We start from the raw sequence: 20,808 nt of genomic DNA on the forward strand, positions 1-20,808 counted from the left end.
AAGGTGAACTCATAAATGAGGAAAGTGCTTGTGGCATAAAGGATGAAGAAGTGACACTGGCATAATATTTTACATTAAAAGAACTCTTTGAGATATATCATGATATTAAAAGCGCAAAGGCTATCATGTTGGAAGCTGATTCGAGGAGTGTGACCATTCACCACAGCATAGAAAAGGTGCTTGCTCCCTATCGTAAGTTGTACAAGGAGAAGGCGACAAGCACTATTCAGACTGCTCTTAATGAGTTTTTTATAATGAAATAACACTTTAAATCTCAATGTTTTTAATTTACAGTATACTAAATAAAGATTACTTTTTACTGTTTTTTCATTTCTCTATACGTTTATAACTGATGGGGAATTTATAATGTTTTGACCAAAAAAATCTTAAAGGTAATGGAACAGTTTTAATTTTTCCCATTGATTTTTAAAATTGCTTCCATAGTTCTGGCTTATGTGTGGTTATTTTTCTCATCCCATACTGCATGCAGAGTAGGAACTGCCTATGTATATGTGTGTGTGCACGTAAATATGTATGAATGTGTGCATGTGTATAAAGCCTTGATTTGTATTATATAACCTTCCCAAACTTGACACACATAAAAAATATTTGGATAGCACACTGTGATATACAAAAGAGATTGCTGTGGCTGAGGGATAATGTCCAGGAAGCTCTTGCCATCCCACACCTTGCTCAGCTGCCCCAAGGACTGAGGAGATAAATATCTCAAAGACACATGTATACTCATTTAAGGCCCACAGGTTAAAACGCTCCAATGTTGAGAGAATTGTAGACTCCTTGAGGAGGTGGGCCCTCATAGCACTTAGTATGGTATTCTCTGTATATTTTTTGACCTAACTGTATTTGACATATACTATATAATACATACTTTTCATTGAGATTGCTTTAAAAAGGTAAGAACTGTTAGTGATTTTCCTCAAAGGCACATTTAGTAAATGTCTAAAAATGTTTTATTGTACATGATATTCCCTTTCTACAGTTATTAAACCATTGAAATGTGTCCTTTTTATTAGAAACGTCAGTGTATAATGAGTGTTAGGAATGCAGAGGTGAAACTGAAACTTGGCACAGGAAATGATAAGTAGGCGTGGGAAAAAGAGATTTGTTGTAGAAGAAAGGTATCTGGTAAAAATGTTTCTAATTCTTTTTATGAGCACAAAGCAAATGAAAGGGGACTAGATAAGAAAATGCGATATTAAATTGTATGCATTTTTTTGTTGCACAATGATTGATTCCAGGTCATGTATTTTGATAACCAAATATTGGAAGCTGAAAAAAATTAAAATCAAAATGTTATTATTTTCAGCATTGTTGAGTATTATACTCTTACGCTATTGATGTATTTAACTGCTGTAATAACATGATTTTTGTCTTGACATGGTTATATAACATTTAACTAAGAGCTGTCTTTTATATCATTTCCTTGGAACATTTCAGGACTTCAGTGTTGTGTCTCAACCTGTTTTGTTGTAGAACATACGCATTACTTTTTAAAATGGAAGTGTAATCTTGAGAGTTTTCTATTTTGTTTTTTGGAATTCTAGAATTAGGTCACGTTTGTAAGAAAGTAAGTCTTTGAGCAGACTTTTGATTTTTTTTTTTAAACCATAGGAAATGTTATGGTGTGCTTTAATTTAAAAATATGCCAGATTTTTTTAAGGTTTATTGAGATATAGTTAACTAATAAAATTTTAAGATATTTAAAGTATACATCATGATGATTTGATATATGTATACATTGTAAAAGGATTCCTCCCATCTAGTTAAATTAACACATCCATCACCTCACATATTTATATTTTTTCTTTTTTGTTTTTTGATGAAAACATTTAAGTTCTACTCTCTTACTAAATTTCAGTTATATAGTACGGTACTATCAACTGTGGTCACCGTGTTATACATTAGATCCTCAAGACTTTATTCATCTTATAGCTGAAAGTTTGTACCCTTTTAGCCCCCAACCCCTGTGAACCACTTTCCTACTTGTTCCTGTGAGTTTGACTTTTTTTCCCAGATTCCTCGTGTAAGTGATACATGCAGTATTTCTCTCTCTCTTTCTGACTTATTTTACTTAGCATAGTGTCCCAAGGTCCATTATGTTGTTGCAAATAGCAGAATTTCCTTTCTTCTTATGGGTGAATAATATTTCATCGTGTGTGTGTGTGTGTGTGTGTGTGTGTGTATCACATCTTTATCCATTCATCCACTGATGGACACTTAGGTTATACATGTCTTGGCGGTTGTGAATGAGTAAGCCACATTTTTGTAATCTAAATTTTACCTTAACCCAGACTGTCTTAGAAATTTGTAGAGCATGCCCAAACTATAAATTTGACTTTATCTGCTTGCTTTCATAATAGGTACATATTTCTCTAAAAATTTAATTTCCATAAAAATGCAACTTTAATAAAAATTAGAAACACCACTATTTTAACAGTTGTTATTCTTAAATTGTGGGCTTAGAGATGATTTTTTTTGCTATGGACATGTGTAAACTTTTCTATGTTAAGCAAATATTTTAGAATTAATACATATTTCTTTTATAATCTGACTTGTAATTCATTTTATTTTATTTTTTCTATAAATTTATTTATTTATTTTTGGCTGCTTTGGGTCTTTGTTGCTGTGCGCAGGCTTTCTCTAGTTGCAGTGAGTGGGGGGTACTCTTCCGTTGTGGTGCACGGGCTTCTCATTGTGGTGGCCTCTCTTTGTTGTGGAGCACAGCCTCTAGGCACGCGGGCTTCAGTATTTGTGGTTCGTGGGCTCAGTAGTTGTAGCTCAGGCTCTAGAGCACAGGCTCAGTAGTTGTGGCACATGGGCTTAGTTGCTCTGCCGCATGTGAGATCTTCCTGGACCAGGGATCGAACCCACATCCCCCTGCGTTGGCAGGCGGATTTTTAACTGCTGTGCCACCAGGAACGTCCCTAATGTCATTTTAAAATACATCTTCAGTTAATAAACTTAATAAAATGTCTATTTCTCCTACTTTTAGAATATAAAGTTACTTTACAATTATTACAGTTTTGTAAAAACATCTTTAAAGAGACTGGATAACTTGGCTTTTTTGTTTTTTAAATACTGCAATTGTTCTCTTTAAGTTTGATCTTTTATTTTAGGACATATTGATACATTTACTTCAAAGCTTTTCCTGCTAGAAGAAATCACCTCAGAAGAATTAAAAGAAAGACTTTCAGCCCTCAAGTAAGAAGCTTTACTTTGTGTTGGGAATTTAAAAACTTAATATGATCACTAATTTTCCTTTATCTGTAAATATTGGTTAAGTTTAAATTATTTATTTTCAAGACTTTTAGTCCTTTTTTACATTGAGGTTCCACCCTGACCCAGTTTGTGATCCATTTCACATTAATCATTTCCATTTCCAAATTACATGTACTAGTGATACTAGTATTTCTACTTAAGACAAAGGAGGCTAGAACAACAGAGGAGTCTTCCGTCTTGGTAGTGTATGGAAGCATAAGACTCTTAGCTCTCAGGGATGTATACACTCATTTGGACACCCTAACTTCTAAAAGTTTGTTCTTTTACCAACTGTCACTGTACATCAGATTGAAATGAATTTAATTTGCATCTCACAACTTTCCGGGAAGGACTGGTGGTAGTTTTATCTCCATTTTATATATGAGGAAACTGGAACTTGGAGTGACTTTCCCCAGAGCATACAGCTGAACTAGGGTGACAACCTTGGTAGTTAATATGTTTGATTCACCTTGAAGGATGGGAAATTGTCCTGACTTTTATTACTTCCATAGTTCCAGTTTTGGGTCTTGTCATAGTTTTTGAAGCCTCCAGATTCAAACTTGAATTCTCTGCTTATACTTAAAAACATCTACTTCTATTATAAGGATTGCTTCTTTTGAGGAGTAACTTTTTATTTACATATGTGAATAGAAAAGCTTTTCTGTACATTACTCACTGCCTGCTCTACCTCTTCCAATGAAAACCATTTTTAAATAAATAATAAAGGGAATGAATTTAGGTCTAGAAGAGATACTAAATCAATATATTTCATTTCCCTTTATTCATTTAAAGTACCTCTCAATTTCTCTGGTTACCACCACCATCTCTAAAAGGTAAACTCTTCTGCAGATTAGTTCTACTAAAGGCTTTTTAAACTTTTAATCTTTAAAAAAATTTTAAACTTATAAACTTCTTAAAAAGTTTATAGTTTCAGTGTAAAATATTGATCTCTTTACAGCTGCTCTGACTCACACAAGCCAAATACTTTATGATTTTGAAGAGAGATCAGAAAATGGCAAAAAATATTATAAGTGAATCAAATTAGAAATAAATTTTGGTGTTTTACATTATTTCATCTGTTGTTTTTTTCTGCTATTGAGGATATTTCTCTTCCTGAGGAGCTAAAATTGTTAAGAGTAAGTTTTCTTGTCGCTTAATTTTATATAGATTTCTTCTGTTTAATAGGATATCAAGTTTATTTAACATCCTTCAACACATTCTAAGAAAATTAAGCAGGTAAGTACTTTGGAGGTATTTTGCATTGATATGTCTAATTTTCTTGGGTGAAAATTCATAGAAACTTTGAATATATGTTGTTAGGAATAGATAGAAAATAACCTAGAAATACAGAATTTATTCTACTGTGTCAAAGTTGAAATTGTGAAAGTATAAATAAGTAGGTAATATAATAGTCTCTGGCTTCAATGAGCTTGCAATTACATTTTTCTGTAAGGCTATTGTAATGGTTTCCTTTTGCCACTATAACAAATTACCACAAACTTAGTGGCTTTAAATAACACAAATTTATTCTGTTATAGTTCTGGAGGTCAAAAATCTGAAATCATTTTCAGTGGACTAAACTTGTATCAACAGGGCTGGCTCCTTGCGGTGGCTCTGAGGAGACAGTTGTTTCCTCACCTTGATTTTCAGCTTCTAGTGGCTACCTGTATTTCTTTTCTTTTTTAATTGAAATATAGTTGGTGTACAGCATTCTGTTAGTTTCAAGTTTACTACATAAACTTGCAAGTGATATGATATTTGCAAACATTGTGAAATGATCACAATAAGTCTAATAACCATCTGTCCCCATACAAAATTATTACAATAATATTGATCATATTCTTTATGCTATGTGTTACATCCCTGTGGCTTATTAGTTTTATAACTGGAGGTTTGTACCTCTTAAATCCTGTTCGCCTATTTCTCCCTACACACACCACCCGCAACCGGCTACCACCCTTTTGTTTCTGTATCTGTAAGTCTATCTTCATTTTGTTTTGTTTGTTTCTTTTGTTTTTCAGATTCCACATATAAGTAAGTCATGTGGTATTTGTCTTTCTCTGACTTATTTCATGTGGCATAATACCCTCTAGATCCATCCATGTTGTTGCAAATTTCATTTTTTATGACTGAGTAATATTCCATTGTATATATATCACATCTTCCTTATCCGTTTATCAATGAACACTTAATTTGCTTCTGTATCTTGGCTATTGTAAATAATACTGCAGTGAACATTGGTGTGCATATATCTTTTCGAATTAATTTTTTTGCATTCTTGTGGTAGATACCCAAGAGTGGAATTGCTGGATCATATGGTAGTTCTATGTTTAATTTTTTGAGGAACCTCCATACTGTTTCCCAAGTGGCTGCACCAATTTATAATTCCTCCAACAGTGTACAATGGTTCCTTTTTCTCCACATCCTTGCCAACACTTGTCTTTTTGATGATAGCCATTCTGACAGGCGTGAGGTGGTATCTCATTGTGGTTTTGATTTGAATTTGCCTGATGATTTAGTGATGTTGGGCATCTGTATGTCTTCTTTGGAGAAATACCTATATATCTTAACTTGTAGCCCCTTACTCCATCTTCAAAGTACATCACTCAAATTTTTGCTTTTATTGTCACATTGCATCCTTAATTTCATTTGCAAAGCCATTGATGGGTAACATTCACAAGTTCTGGAGAGAGGATGTAAACATTCTGGGGGAATATTAGTCAGCCTTCCATAGCTATATTGTGTACATTTTCAAGGTAAGGAAGCAACATAGAGGCTAGTCACTCGGTCCATAGCAAATCTTAGAATATAGATTCTCTACGTGATCATTTGTCAAACCGTTTCATTATACAAACCTTTGCACTCCTTGTCTTACGCCCTTACCAAAAGATAAACTAAAAACAATTCAAGAATTTGAACAAAAGGTCAAAAACCTCAAAGTTCTAACTCTCCTACTTTTTATGCAACTAGATAGATGTCAGTTTCCTTATTTATAAAATGATGGTGTTGAGTTCGGTGATTTTCTAAGTACTCCTCAGTTCTGAGATTCTGTAGTAAGATTTTTGCTTTATATATTCCATTCTTCATGTGAAGTACAATGCTTAAACACGAAATTTGCCAAGTGCTTTTTGAAACTTGAATATCAATATCTTAGCTTATGTATTAGTTTTCAACTGCAGCTGTGACAAATTGCCACAAAATTAGTGTTGACAACAGGAATGTATTATCTTGCAGTTCTGTGAGTCAGGAGGCTAACAGGTCTTCTCAGGCTGAAATCAAGGTGTCATTTTTCTGCCTTCTTTTCTGTAGGCTCTGGGTATGGTCTGTTTCTTTGACTTTTGTATATTCTAGAGGCTACCTGCATTCTTTGGCTTCTGGTGCTCTTCCTTTCCTCCCTTTTCAGACTTTGAAAGGCGAGTTGAGTCCTCCTCATATCTCATCACTCTCACCTCTTTCAAAGCCGTTATCTCCCTCTGAGTCTCTTCTGTCTCCCTCTTCTACATTTTAAGGACTCATCGTTACAGTGAGCCCAGGAAAATAATCTAGGAAAACCTTACATTTTAAAATCAGCTGAATAGGAACCTTGATTTCACTTTAATTCCATCTTAATTCCCCTTTACCATGTAATGTAGCATATTCACAGGCTCTAGGGTTTGGGATGTATGTTTTGGGGGGAGGCCGTTACTGAACCTACTGATATTTGTAGCCATCCGTGTACATTGCTGCCCCCATGCAGCACTTTTAAGATATTCTTTCTTGAACTGTCTCATTCTCCATGAATTCTCTCTGTAAACCAAAGCATTCTTCTTTTTTAGTGAAGGAGGTTAAGATATAAAGTTTCACTGATAAAAGCTCAGTGTTTGAAATGTTACTTATTCCCACTGTCACATCAATTATTATTCATTTCTTTATATGGGAATAGAAAATGATTGGGGAAAAAATGCTCTGAGAATAATAGTTCTCTGAACCACTTTTGTCGATACCTATTACTTTTCTGTTTAAAAACAGTAATGAATTAATGAAAAACTTATCAGGTTTGTAGGAAGATCCTTGTAAGTATGACTAGTCCTTATTTTTAATGATAGATTGTGGGAAAGAACTGATATCTTCCATTGTACCTTTGAGCTAGAATGTAAAATCCCCAAAAAAACACAGTATATTAATTGTATCCCTTTAGCTCTTTATGTTGTTACACTGAATTCCTTAAAGCTTTCTAAAGAGAAAGGGAAAATGTAGATTTGACAGAACTTATTATTGTGACAATAGAGGATCATAATTAAGGGTATGGCTTTTGGTGTTCGACTGCCTGGGTTTATATCCAGGTCCTGCACTCAGAACTTTGGGCAAATTACTTAGCATGTCTGATTTTTTGTTTATCTCAAATATGAGGTTAATAATTAATATTATTCCTTAAAGTTTTGTTTTGGAGAATTTAATGATGAAATGGATATAAACAGTATAGTCGTCGTTAGCTCATGATAAACATTCTGTACCTATTAACTGCTTTGGTTGCTATTATTCTCATGGCCCCTCGTATTGTGATTATTGCACTGACTGTTTCTGCCACTTTATTTTAAACTTCTCAGTGTAGTGAATTTGTCACATTCACTTTTCTATCTCTGTTCACCTATTAGTAGACAGAAAGTAGGTACAGTGTTTAATTAATTTAAATGTTGTGTATAGGAATGGTATGTATATGTACTTATGTACTCATATGTATATGTACTTTTCCATATGTGTTGTCCATGAATTAGAGAATTAGGCAGACTGTCTGTTTCCCATTAAATTTTTGAAATTTTACAATTTAACTGATGTAACAGTGAAAAGAAAATAATTATATATCCTGAACTTGGAATAAGAACTAAAATGAGTTGCTGAAAAGGCATGAAAATAGTTTAAAAGATTCTTAAATCTTACTTGGTCATAAAAGTGTTTTTAGAGTTGGTATCCCATTCCCCTAATTGTTTTCAATTTTATTAATATATTATGATTAAGAAAGTGCTATTGAATTTGACACAGTGAACCAATGAGTTGAGTTTCCTTGTATGGATTTAGCTTGCAGGAGGGTTCCTACTTGTTGTCTCATGCAGCAGAAGATTCTTCACTCCTGATCTACAAGACCTCTGATGGAAAAGTTACTAGGACAGCGTACAATTTGCATAAAACACATTACAGCCTTCCTGGTGTGCCTTCCAGTCTCTCAGTTCCCTGGGTCCCGTTAGACCCCAGTCTCTTATTACCATATCATATCCATCATGGAAGAATACCTTGTACTTTTCCACCTAAATCACAAGGTCCCACAACACAACAACAAAAGGTAAGATCTTTTTGAAATTAAATGTTTGATTAGGTTGTTTATTATTAATCTGTTTCACTGACTATAAAATATTTCAACCTGATGTCCACATTTGCCATGTTAATCACAACACCATTCTAAAAATAATATCTATAGGAAGCATAGATAAAGTTGTACGCTCTACTGAACCCAGTCATCATGTCAATGGAACTTTTTATTTCTGTAAGGTTTATGAGTCAACTAAAGAAAATTCTATTAGACTCCCCAGTGAGGGCATGGGTAAGGCAACCACATAGTTAAATCCCTATGTGCCTATGAAAAGCAAAGTTATAATTTTTTTGCAAGTTTTATTTATGTATACTGTTTCATTTCATTAAATATTTGAGGCAATTTGCAGAATACATGCAATAAAATTATGATGATACAATTAAAAATTAATAAGTAGGATATGGGAAAATATAAAAGCAAGTGTTAGTAATTAGTGATTGCAGTGCCTTATTAAAAGTACAATAGGGACTTCCCTGGTAGCACAGTTGTTAAGAATCCACCTGCCAATGCAGGGGACAGGGGTTCGAGCCCTGGTCCGGGAAGATCCCACATGCTGCAGAGCAGCTAAGCCCGTGCGCCACAACTACTGAGCCTGCACTCTAGAGCCTGCGCGCCACAACTGCTGAAGCCCGTGCGCCTAGAGCCCGTGCTCCACAACAAGAGAAGCCACCACAGTGAGAAGCCCGCACACCACAACGAAGAATCATCCCCGGTCGCCGCAACAAAGACCCAATGCAGCCAAAATTAATTAAATAAATAAATAAAATTTTTTAAAGTACAATAAAATGTTAAGATGTAAATTGTGTTTTAACGCTAAGTATTTTATCACTCAATATTTTAGTTATAATTAATGTTATGCTCTTTATAGAATCCTTCCCCAGAAATACCATTTGAATGATATTTCTCTATCTGAAACTTTTGTAAAACCATGGTTTAGAGATACTCTTTACCATGTCACTCATTCTTTATATCATGTAAGAAGTTCCAGTTTGAGTTTAGTTGAAGGAAAAGTTTTATTCTCTACAAGTGAATCTGACTGTTCAGTTAGCAATAACACAGTACATTTTCCTTTCCTGCTGCCAAAAATCTTTGAACCAAAATTATTGTCTGAGTTCTCTACTCTTCTCAAAATGTTTACCACAGAACATCTATCACGTGTATGTTTTTCACTTCTCCATTCTAATGTTATTACTGAGAGGATCCTTTTAGAAATGACAACTTCTTATACATTCTTAGTTGACTTTGGCCAAGAAAATATATAAATGTGGTTAACTAGTTGGTACAAGTGAAAGAATGGAGAAAGTGAGTTATTAGTATTTTAAGCCATTTTAGCTACAGTTTTTGTTGGCTATTTCCAGTTTAAATTTAATATAAGTAGTGATTTTTATAACCTCCTGAGACAACATTTTCTTAACTTAAAAATAATAATTGAAAACTTTTTTTGAAGAGTTTATGTTATTTCTAAGACAATGATTTTGTTTTAACTTAGAAAAATCTGATGATAGTTTCACCTGTAACATTTAACTGTGTGAGTGGCTTATTCCTCTTTAGTGAAAATGAACAGTTTAATGTGTTGACACAATTCCATGTTTTCAGGATTTGACCACATAAATATAAACAGCTTAATTATGTATATGCTGAGCATTTGTTGATTTGTGTTTTTTTGAAGATATTTCATGCATTCAGTCCAAGGACAAATCGTTAGTGAGATTGTCTAGGACCAGGTTGTTGTACAGCCAAACATTAGGTACAGTAGACAATTAGCTAACTAGTGCTTGGTTTGATGTTTTTTTAAGCCCATGGAAAGTTTTTGGTGATCTCTTACACATCTCCCTACAATCTGGTCCTACATATGTAGGAATTGCCCCCATCTTTCTCCCTTACTTCCTCCTAGCGAGGCCATGGGAATGAGACTTTCTAATCCTACCAAGCTAATAAGCACAGACAGGGATTCCAGCTTTAGCAGCAAAGGAAAAGACAAGAGCTTCAGGAAACCCTGGGACGTAAGATCTTATATGGAACAGAAATGATCTACTTATTTCATGATGTAAAAACTCATATGACAGATATCTCTGCCTCTAATACGATTCCTTAGTCCCTAGTCCACTTGAACTCAGATGTCACCTTTGTGTAGTAGTACCTTAAGCACTAATCCTGAGAGATACCCCAGTAAAGCCTGTGTCTGCCTCTTTTTGCATCAAGCAGAGCTTAATAGGAGGATCCCATTTGCTTCCTTTGCTACTCCAGACTTCTGATTCTAGTCTTTTTATCATGGCCTTGTGCCTATCCCTTTTCTCCTTCCACAACTTCTGCTATAAATATGGATCTCTCTCTCACTCACACACACACACACACACACACACACACACACACACACAGACACACACACTCATGCTCATACACACATACACATATAGGGTCAAAATGCTTGCAATGTGGTAGATATAATTAGTGTGGTCAGTATACTTTTATAGTAAATACCAGTTGAGTGGGGAGTGGTATACATAATCTAAAAATCACAGCAATTTTTTAATCTGTATGTTAAAAAAGTTCTTCAGATTCAGACAGACAGACTGGCAGACTCAAACCCTAACTCAAATTTGTCTTTTCTAACCATCTAATTGTAAACCAAAAAATGCCCCTAAAGAGACAAGATATTAGGTGAGGGTAGCTGGAGTTTGATTCATTCTTAGTGAGCCAGTAGCCTCTTGGGGCAATGCTAGTAATATTTCTGTTGTATAAGGAATATGAGAGAGTGTGATTGGAATTACAATCATTTCCAGGTCTGAAACACACTGGAGAAGATGTGAAGAAATAGAAGGGGGTGCAAGGTCACTAAAGAAAATAGGGCTAGATATGGACAAGTTCTGGGAAAATGGTTTCAGGCTGTACAGCTTTTGTCCTTCTCTGTAATGCCTGGCTTTCTCCATTACCCCATTTAAAAATTTTATACTCTTCCAGTGGCCAAGGGGATGACAGTATTTCCAGACCTCATCTTCAGTGGGACTGCAATTAGCAAGGGATTGCATCCTAAAAATACACTCTCTCTTCCCTAGACTGTGTGAGCTAGAAAGTGGGATTGAGTAGCACCTTGTGCTGAGGAAGAGTAGATATTAAGGTAGAACCAGCACCCCAACAAAGCTTCTTCCCCCTGCTTCCCTTCTTCCTCTTTTCCCATCCTCTGTAATTGCCTTCCAATTTTTCCTTTCCCTTTTTCTTTCTTTCTTTCTTGCTCTTCCAGCCTCTCAACTCAAATTGGGGTCTTTTTTCTTTTCCCTTCATTTCCCTTTTATTCTTTTTATCCTCCTTTTTTGGACTCTTCTGTTTTTCTTACTCTGTCTCTCTTTCTCCATTTCATAATTTCTTCTCTCTCTTTACCACCTCTGACCTTCTTGTATTTCCTTTCCCTCCCTTCCTATTTTTCATTTCTCCCGCCCTTCAGTTTCATTATTGTAAGCACATTTCTCTAAAGGCCTGTCATTCCTGCATTTTCTCATTTAGCTTTCAAACTTTCCCAAATTTAGCACAAAGTGTGGTTTTCCTCTTCACTTCTCTCCGTTTACCCTGATGTATCTCCTTCCCTGATTGTTATTTGAAAGTTTCGTACTTTAAAACTCTGTCAGGTTAAAGCTTGCTTAGAAGCAGTTAAGTGGCTAGGGATTAAAAATATATAAAGGACCATTTGCAAGGAAATTAGTCCATTTGTAAATAATAGAGTTGACTGTGTTTAAGAACGTTGTAAACATGTTAAGCCATCCTGTTCTTTGCTTCATCTCTTAGGTTGGTGGAACAAGAATGCCTACCCGCAGCCGCAGGAATTCAGTTTCCATGGAAACCAAAAGTCTGCCTGCTCAGCAAGTTGAAAATGAAGGAGTGGCTCCAAGTAAAAGAAAAATAACTTAAGGACTGTACCATGGAAAATGAAGAAAAACCAGTTATCACAACAATCAATTTAGAAAAGTTTGAGGGGAAATATACCTGAAATATCTGTAGGCAAGAGGAATGTTTTTCTTTTACTGTTCTTGAGAGTTTTTATAGTGCCTTGAAAATACACATTGACTATGTGAAGCAGTGATCCAACTAAAATGGAATGTTGTGCTCTTAACACCTGATGTTTGAGGAGACTCCAGATATGGTTTAACATTATCGTGGCAGGGAAATAAAGAGAGAAGAAAATATTTTTATAGTAGACCTTTTGCAAAAAATTTTAAGTAGGAAAACAATTTGCTTTTGCGAGAGCAATATTTATCATTATGTATTATGTTAATAATTTGAGTTGTATTGTCGGTCTGTTGAGGTTGGCTCAAAAGGTTAAATCTTGCCACTGTCAGAGATAATTTTGAACTACATAAACCTTATTTCTGACCCATTTGACAGTTTTTATATACTACTTTAAAATGATGATTGATGCAGGTTAAAGAAGTTAATATCTTGAAAAACTTGGTGAAATTCCATTCCAGAAGCCAAAAAGGAAAATAAAAAATAAAAAACCCTCTGCCTCTGAAAATTCACAAGTAAGTTAACAGTTTTTTATTGGGCAGTCATCAGTTTAAAAAGAAAAAACTCTTGTGGTGTAACAGGTTCGGTGACGAATGCCTCTATCTCTTGGCACAAATCCTGGCTAAGTGTTGAAATAGGCTACTAAAAGCAAAGAGATGAGTATAGTTTCCAGAAAAATCTCATATTTCAACCAACAAGGCTAATGTGTGGTAAAACGGAAGGTATTTTTCTTCATCTACACTGATTCATTTAAATTTTTCAAGACCGTGGAGATGAATTTGGAAAAAGGCATGATCAATTGATGTTATTATAGTCAATACTAAGAAGGGATGGACTTAAGAAGGGATGGACTTATTTAACTTTTGTATTCCTCTTCTTTAATGTGCACTAAATATGTGCGTCTTTTGTAAAATACAAGCTTTGTAATATAGGGCAATATTTGCTGTGTTTTTGGAATTTTTTATGCATTTTATATTAATATAAGAAACTAGTCCTAGAAACCTTCTCAACTGTTATAAATAGCAGTTAAGTACTTTATTTACTACCAAGTTTTGATTTTTTTGGTTGGTTATAAATTTTTTTTAAATTAATGAGCAATTACTAGTAAAATTGTTTTATGCATTTTAATATATAGTTTCCTCATTCTGCCATTCCCATTTTAAAATATTGAGCTTGGTTTTCAGTGGTCTTGATCTTTTTTTAACTTTGTCACATACCCATATTTCCCAGAAATATTCCAGCTGTGAGTTATTTGGCAGTGAACCAAGGGAGAGGCAGGGATTCCCTTGGAATTTGCTCTTTTAAAAAAACTAAACAATGATTGCTTCAGACTTCTGAATACCAGAAAGAGTTGGCTTTCATTTTTTTAGTATACTTTTTACTTAGTAAAATGTGTGATCTTACAGGTGGTTATTTTGAAATTATCTTAGCCAGCTATGTGAGTAACCGTGATAATATAAAGCTAGACTTTGTTTTCCACTTGTGCTTTATCAAGCCTCTTTTTTCTAATGTATATTTGATCTTGTCTTGTGTTCTTTTTCTTGATTTTTAGTACTGAGAATGTATAAGCAAGAAAGTGACATTGACAGTATGAGCAAAGATTTAAAAAAAAACAGACTCAATGTTGGCAAGGATGTGATGAGCCTGACCCACTTATATCTCTGAGGTGAAGGTATAAACATTTCATTCAGTAAGTGTATGAGTGCATCTGTACTGTATGCCACACAACCTAAAGTAGGTCCTTATGTTTACCCTCTGATAAAATTCTTTTTTCATATATCACAATATTTGTTTATTTAACTTACTGTCTTTCTTCTTGAATAGAATACAAGCTATGCCAGGGTAGGGCATATTTGTTTTGTTCACTAGTGTGTAACAAACACCTAATACAGTGTCTATTGTAGTTGCTCAGTAGATATAAGTTGAATGTAGGAATAAATGAATGTCTAGGTATCGAGGATAGATTTTTTTTTTCCTCAGGAGCTACCATTCTAGTGGAAGACACATGCTGATCTATGTGATAAGTGCCCTGATAAAGTACTATAAGAAAGTCATCTAATCTGGACCTGATAATTAAGGAAGGTTCTGAGATAAACCTTGAGCTGAGTCTTTTAAAAAAGAGTAAGAATTATAAGGAAAGAATGAAAGATCTTCCACACAGAAAGAAAGCAGCATATGCAAAGGCGAAAGATGGCCAGATTGTAGGCTGTGAACGTGGAGATGAGAGAAAAAGCTATAGGACACGACAGACGTGCCATGCTATGACATTTGAATTTTGTCCTGTGCAATGTGGGAACCAGTAGTGATTTTTTAATAAAAATAAATAACATGATCAGAGATATTCTTCAAAAAGTTCTTATTGGCATTAATCTAGAGAATGGAATGGAGCTGGGAAAGACTATAGGGAAGGAGAAAAGTTGCAAAGGTATCTTACCAAAATTGAAAAATGGTAAAGGCCCTGAACTAAAGCAATAAGAGTAGGGATGGGGAACTTCCCTGGCAGTCCAGTGGTTAAGACTTGGTGCTTCCACTGCAGGGGGCGCAGGTTCAATCCCTGGTCGGGGAACTAATATCCCACATGCCGTGTGGTGCGGCAAAAACAAAAAAAAAGTAGGGATGGGCTCAAGTGATGGAAGAAAAAAAATGATAACTTGGTGATATAGTTGGTAGGGAGAGTCAAATATGACTTCCAGGTTCCTCATATGGATACTGGGTAAATAACTGTTACTTACTGAGAAAGTACGAGGAGGAGTGTGATTAGAGTGGGGAGAGAGCTCACTTAAAATGGTCATTTCCATTCACCACTTGTATTCCTTGGATTCTGGGTCTTGGTGTGCCATTATTGCCTCATAACAAGTTACCCCAAAACTTACTAGTTAAAACTACAAATAATTATTATCTCAGAGTTTCTGTGGGTCAGGAGTCCAGGTGCAGCTTAGCTGGGTGCCTCTGGCTCAAGGCCTCATAAAGTTGCAGTCAAACTGTTGGCTAGGGCTGCAGTCGTCCGAAGGCTTGCGTGGGCCTGGAGCATCTGCTTCCAAGGAAGCTGTCTCGTGGTAGCAGTGGAAGTTCTCATTCTCTTGTTGGCTGTTAGCAAGAAGCTTCATGCTCACCACATGTATCTCTCTATAGGTCTGCTTGAGTGTCCTCTTGACGTAGCAGCTGCTTACCCCAGAGGGAGCAATCCAAGACAGAGCAAGGAGGAAGACACAGTGTCTTTTAAGGCCTAGGCCTGGAAGTCAAATACTGTCACTTGTGCCATAGTCTCCTTGTTAGAAATAAGTCACTAAGTCCACACTCAGGCTTCACCTCGTGAAGGGAGGAGTATAAAAAGATTTAGTGAACATATTTTTAAACCTTCACAAATGCCATGAACATTTTAGGCATACAGAAGAAATAGGTTTAAGGTGGAGAGAAAAAGAGAGGACACTTTTAAAAAATTCCTTATTACCAGCATGTTAAATCTGACATAGAGATAGTTGGTGTCAAAGATAGTTGCTCATTTGAGTTTTGAACTCAAGAGAGAGAAGCCTGATCTCTTTAGTACAGATTTGGGGATTGTTGGTGTATGTGTGGTGATTGAAATTAGAGAAAAGGATGACATTGCAGTAATGAGTGAAATGAAGAAAGGACCATGAATAGAGCCCCAGGAAGAACCATAGAACTTCAGTAAAAGGAGAAGTTTCGTTAAAGTGGCTACAATGGAAGTCAGATTTATGAATGTTAAGGAATGAGAAAGTGAGGTGGAAACAATGAAAATCTTTATTGCAAAACTTGGAAATAGCTCTGTTTGGATCTTCTTTTGCAACTGCAAAGGAAGTTAACCTATTCCTTTCCATTTCTACTTGGATTTTGTATTTGGACACCATGAACGTTTTAGAGATAATAGAAGGAGGCACAGGTTTAAGGTAGAGAGGGGAGAGAACACTTTTTAATATTTTATTACCAACATACTAAATATGAAGTTCTTGATGGACATGCTGGTAGAGATATTAAGATGTTTTTCATGTTTTATAGGCATACGGTGGGTACTTTTTTTTTAACATCTTTATTGGAGTATAATTGCTTTACAATGGTGTGTTAGTTTCTGCTTTATAACAAAGTGAATCAGCTATACATATACATATATCCCTGTATCTCCTCCCTCGTGGTCTCCCTCCCACCCTCCCTATCCCACCCCTTTAGGTGGTCACAAAGCACTGAGCTGATCTCCCTGTGCTATGCGGCTGCTTCCCACTAGCTATCTATTTTACATTTGGTAGTATAAAATAAAGTCCATGCCACTCTCTCACTTTGTCCTAGCTTACCCTTCCCCCTCCCTGTGTCCTCAAGTCCATTATCTACATCTGCGTCTTTATTCCTGTCCTGCCCCTAGGTTCTTCAGAACCATTGTTTGTTTTTTTTTTTTAAGATTCCATATGTATGTGTTAGCATACGGTATTTGGTATTTGTTTCTCTCTTTCTGACTTACTTCACTCTGCATGACAGACTCTAGGTCCATCCACCTCACTACAAATAACTCAATTTCGTTTCTTTTTATGGCTGAGTATGGTAGGTACTTTTTAATCAAACCTTAAGAGTATTTGATGTCAGGATTTATCGAGTTTCTCACTGAGATGTGGAAATAAAGGGTATGCATTTCTTTGATCCTTCCACTCTTGCTGTCTTCCCGCGGCTAGCGTCCAGACTGTTTATCAAAGTACATAAGGGCAGACACACAAGCATCTATCTGGGGATTGGGTCCGATCTGCTGAGCAAAGCTTACTGAAAGAGTCGAGGCCCAGACATATATTTCTAGGATTGGTCTCCAGGTTGCTTCAACAAATAGGAAGATTCAGTTACTTTGGCGTATATGTTTGCTTTCAGTATATGAGCTACTGTTAGAAAGTGATCAAGCAAGGACCTACCATGGGTTAGTTTTTAATTGTTGTACGTGCATGGTATAACCCGGTTAATTCTCTAAGGAACTGGGGTTGGGGGGAAGCCTGGATGTAAATTAATTGCTGTTTTGAAAGTGAAGAAACCTAAAGAATCTGTGGTTAGTGGCTTGAATTACTCCTTCCCTTTTGCATGTTAGTCTTAAAAGGCACACTCCAGTAAGGCAGTGCCACACCATTGCCATGGGTCTCAGGTCTCTCCCAAGCCCTGCATTAATGCAACATCTGCTCCAGTCAGGCTTTACCAACACAAAAAGTAGCCATTCTTGTCCCTACCTGCATGCTTTTACAGTAAAGCTACATCTGCTTGCATTTATTCATGCCTCTCAAAACTTTGCCTGTCCTCTTTTGAATTGATAATGTGTATTTGAGCATCTATTGTAATACATTATACCAGTCTCTTGAGATTTAAAGATAAATAAGATTGGTTTCTGCCTTAAGGGTATTACCTAATCTAGTTGGGGAGATAGGTATGCACAATTAGCTATAATACAGAGCAGAATATTCAAGTGACGTAATAGTGAAGGGAGTAAGAAAAAGGGATACATGGAAGTAAAGAGAAACTCATGGTAGAAATGACTTTTAAGCTGTGTTTGAAAGACAAGTAAAATATCAATGTGGATTAAAAGGAAGCAAAGCATTAGGGCATGAGGGAAATTCTTATGAAAAGAGCTAGTTTTAGGAAATAACGAATATGCTTATTTAATAAGCATGGAGGTAAAGGATGATAAATGGAAGATGAAGTTGAAGAGGTAAGTTAAAGCTTGATAGCGGAAGGTATTGACTGTTATTTCCAGATAGTTTGATTTGATTCTAAAAACAATGAAGAGGGCTTCCCTGGTGGTGCAGTGGTTAAGAATCCACCTGCCAATGCAGGGGACACGAGTTCGAGCCCTGGTCCGGGAAGATCCTACATGCTGTGGAGCAACTAAGCCTGTGTGCCACAACTACTGAGCTTGCACTCTAGAGCCTGTGAGCCACAACTACTGAGCCCGTGTGCCACAACTACTGAAGCCCTCGTGCCTAGAGCCCGTGCTCTACAAGAGAAGCCACGGCAACGAGAAGCCCATGCACCACAACGAAGAGTAGACCCGGCTCACCGCAACTAGAGAAGTCCCGCATGTGGCAAAAAAGACCCAACCAGCCAAAAATAAATAAATTTATTAAATCAATCAATCAATCAATAAAAGCAATGAAGATTTATTTAAGGCTTTTTGAGCAAGATGACATGATCAGTTTTAGGAATTACAATATAAAGGTTTATTTAGAAAGGAAAAAGTCTTCATACTATTTTACAGTATGAAAATATCGGAGAACATGGATGGGGTGAACAGACAACTAGTTATGTTTTCAACCAAATGTTGGCAGTACAATTAAGGTGATATCCTACAGAACCTATAGACTGAAAATGTGGGTCTGTAACTTAGAAAGAAACAGGAAGGTGGGGACCCACCTTTGGGCTGACATACCAAAAAATTGGGGCATTTCTGCAACCAAGATGGCTTTTTTTTTTAACTCTTTTTCTTCCACTTCCGCTTTATTTGGGTCAAGGGGCTAGGAGTTTGGTTACATACCAGATTAATTGAACAAATAAATACATTGAGAATAATGGGAAAGAGGAAGGCAAGAATAAACCCTGTAGTATTGGTTTGGAATTGGAAATGAAATCATGGTACTTAATATATAGAGAGATGGAGACATAGATGTGTGTGTGTACATATGCATACATATTTCCTAATTCTGCTGATAGGGTTTAGAAGCAATGGCACTCTAGTAGTAATGAGCACACCTAGCACCAGCACCCAGATCTTGGTTTCCACGTCCCATTCTTCACTTAAAGAAACGGGGGCTCCTTGGAGAAATTACTAATTCCAAGAATGGGGAAGGGAAGCTGTAAGATGTACCTGGAAGTGTGAAAATGCTCAACGAATGATGAGTGCATGTCAAAAGAACACAGGAGCTAGCTTAAAGGAGTTCCCAGGTCGGTTGTAGTTTGAACATGAAATAATGAGAGTAACAGATTGAAATCCTTTGAGTAAAATAGTAGTCCACAAGCTCATACAGATATGAGTGAATTTAAAAATGGGGCAAAAGAGAATATTATGTGGTAGAATGCCAATCAATTAATCTAGAGAGAATGATGGAATTAGAGAAGTCACAATTTGCAACCATTATAATAATAATAAAGCTAAAAATCATCAAAGGATAAATGCAATGGGTGAAAATTTGATGGCAAATAGGAATACTTCATAGTCTTAAAGAACCTCACTGCCAGATAGTTATTATTATTAATAAGTATAACATGCTTATTAGTTAATGCTGAAGAAACCTGGCAGAAACTATTTTAACCAAGTAACTAAAGTTGATATCACCAGTAATGAGACAACAATGTGTGTTTCTAGGTATGCATGAAGAAGAACACATGTGGTATGTTCCTGCCAAATATGCGTAAGTTATAAGGAAATACCAGAGAAACGCAAAGGCATAGTCTGTAAAGTAATTGGTCAGCAATCTTCAAAACTGACAGGATCATGAAAGACAGAGAAACACTGGAGGACTGTTTTACTTAAAGACTAAGTTAATGGGACTCATAATCCTGGTTTGTATGTATAGTCCAGTAAAGGACATTATTGGAACAACCAGCAAAACTTGGAGTTTGTAGATTACATGGTAGTAATGTATCTGTGTTAATTTCCTTTGCTGTGGTTATGTTAGAGCATGCCTTGTACTTAGGAAATAAACACTGAAGTAAAAATTGGTAATGGAACATCACGTCTACAACTTAGTCTCAAATTGGAGGACTTGGGCAGAGAAACGTTAACAGGGTGGCTTGGTGAAAGGTATATAGGAGCTATATGTACTATTTCTACAACTTCTTTATAAATTTGAGATTATTTCAGAATAGAAAGTTTGTAAAGGGACTACCCTGGTAGCACAGTGGTTAAGAATCCGCCTGCCAATGCAGGGGACACGGGTTCAAGCCCTGGTCCGGGAAGATCCCACATGCTGCGGAGCAACTAAGCCTGGGCACCACAACTACTGAGCCTGTGCTCTAGAGCTCGTGGGCCACAACTACTGAAGCCTGCACGCCACAACTACTGAGCCCGTGTGCCATAACTACTGAAGTCCATGCACCTACAGCCCGTGCTCTGCAACAAGAGAAGCCACCGCAATGAGAAGCCTGTGCACTGCAACAAAGAGTAGCCCCTGCTAACCGCAACTAGAGAAAGCCCACATGAAGGAACAAAG

At 36.2% G+C, this 20,808-nt stretch overlaps 1 protein-coding gene across 9 annotated transcripts in view; it reads left to right on the forward strand.

Moving 5' to 3' along the window:
• ICE2 (interactor of little elongation complex ELL subunit 2) overlaps positions 1 to 20,808 on the forward strand; it is an 82,917-nt gene that overhangs the window by 53,424 nt on the left and 8,685 nt on the right. For 3 of the 9 annotated variants that reach the window (XR_013827061.1, XR_013827063.1, XR_013827064.1), the window contains exons 14-17: positions 3,138 to 3,222; positions 4,447 to 4,515; positions 8,335 to 8,596; positions 12,404 to 14,288. Coding sequence is in view for 4 of the 9 variants with exons in the window: in XM_079912664.1 (XP_079768790.1) it covers positions 3,138 to 3,222; positions 4,447 to 4,515; positions 8,335 to 8,596; positions 12,404 to 12,526 (539 nt within the window). In the remaining 5 variants the exon portion in view is untranslated. Of the gene's footprint in view, positions 1 to 3,137; positions 3,223 to 4,446; positions 4,516 to 8,334; positions 8,597 to 12,403; positions 15,463 to 20,808 lie in introns of those variants that run through there. The other 6 variants (XM_079912664.1, XM_079912666.1, XM_079912667.1 and 3 more) reach the window with 4 other exon arrangements.

The sequence above is a fragment of the Stenella coeruleoalba genome (genome assembly GCF_951394435.1).
Source record: "Stenella coeruleoalba genome assembly, chromosome: 2".
NCBI classification, from domain to species: domain Eukaryota; kingdom Metazoa; phylum Chordata; class Mammalia; order Artiodactyla; family Delphinidae; genus Stenella; species Stenella coeruleoalba.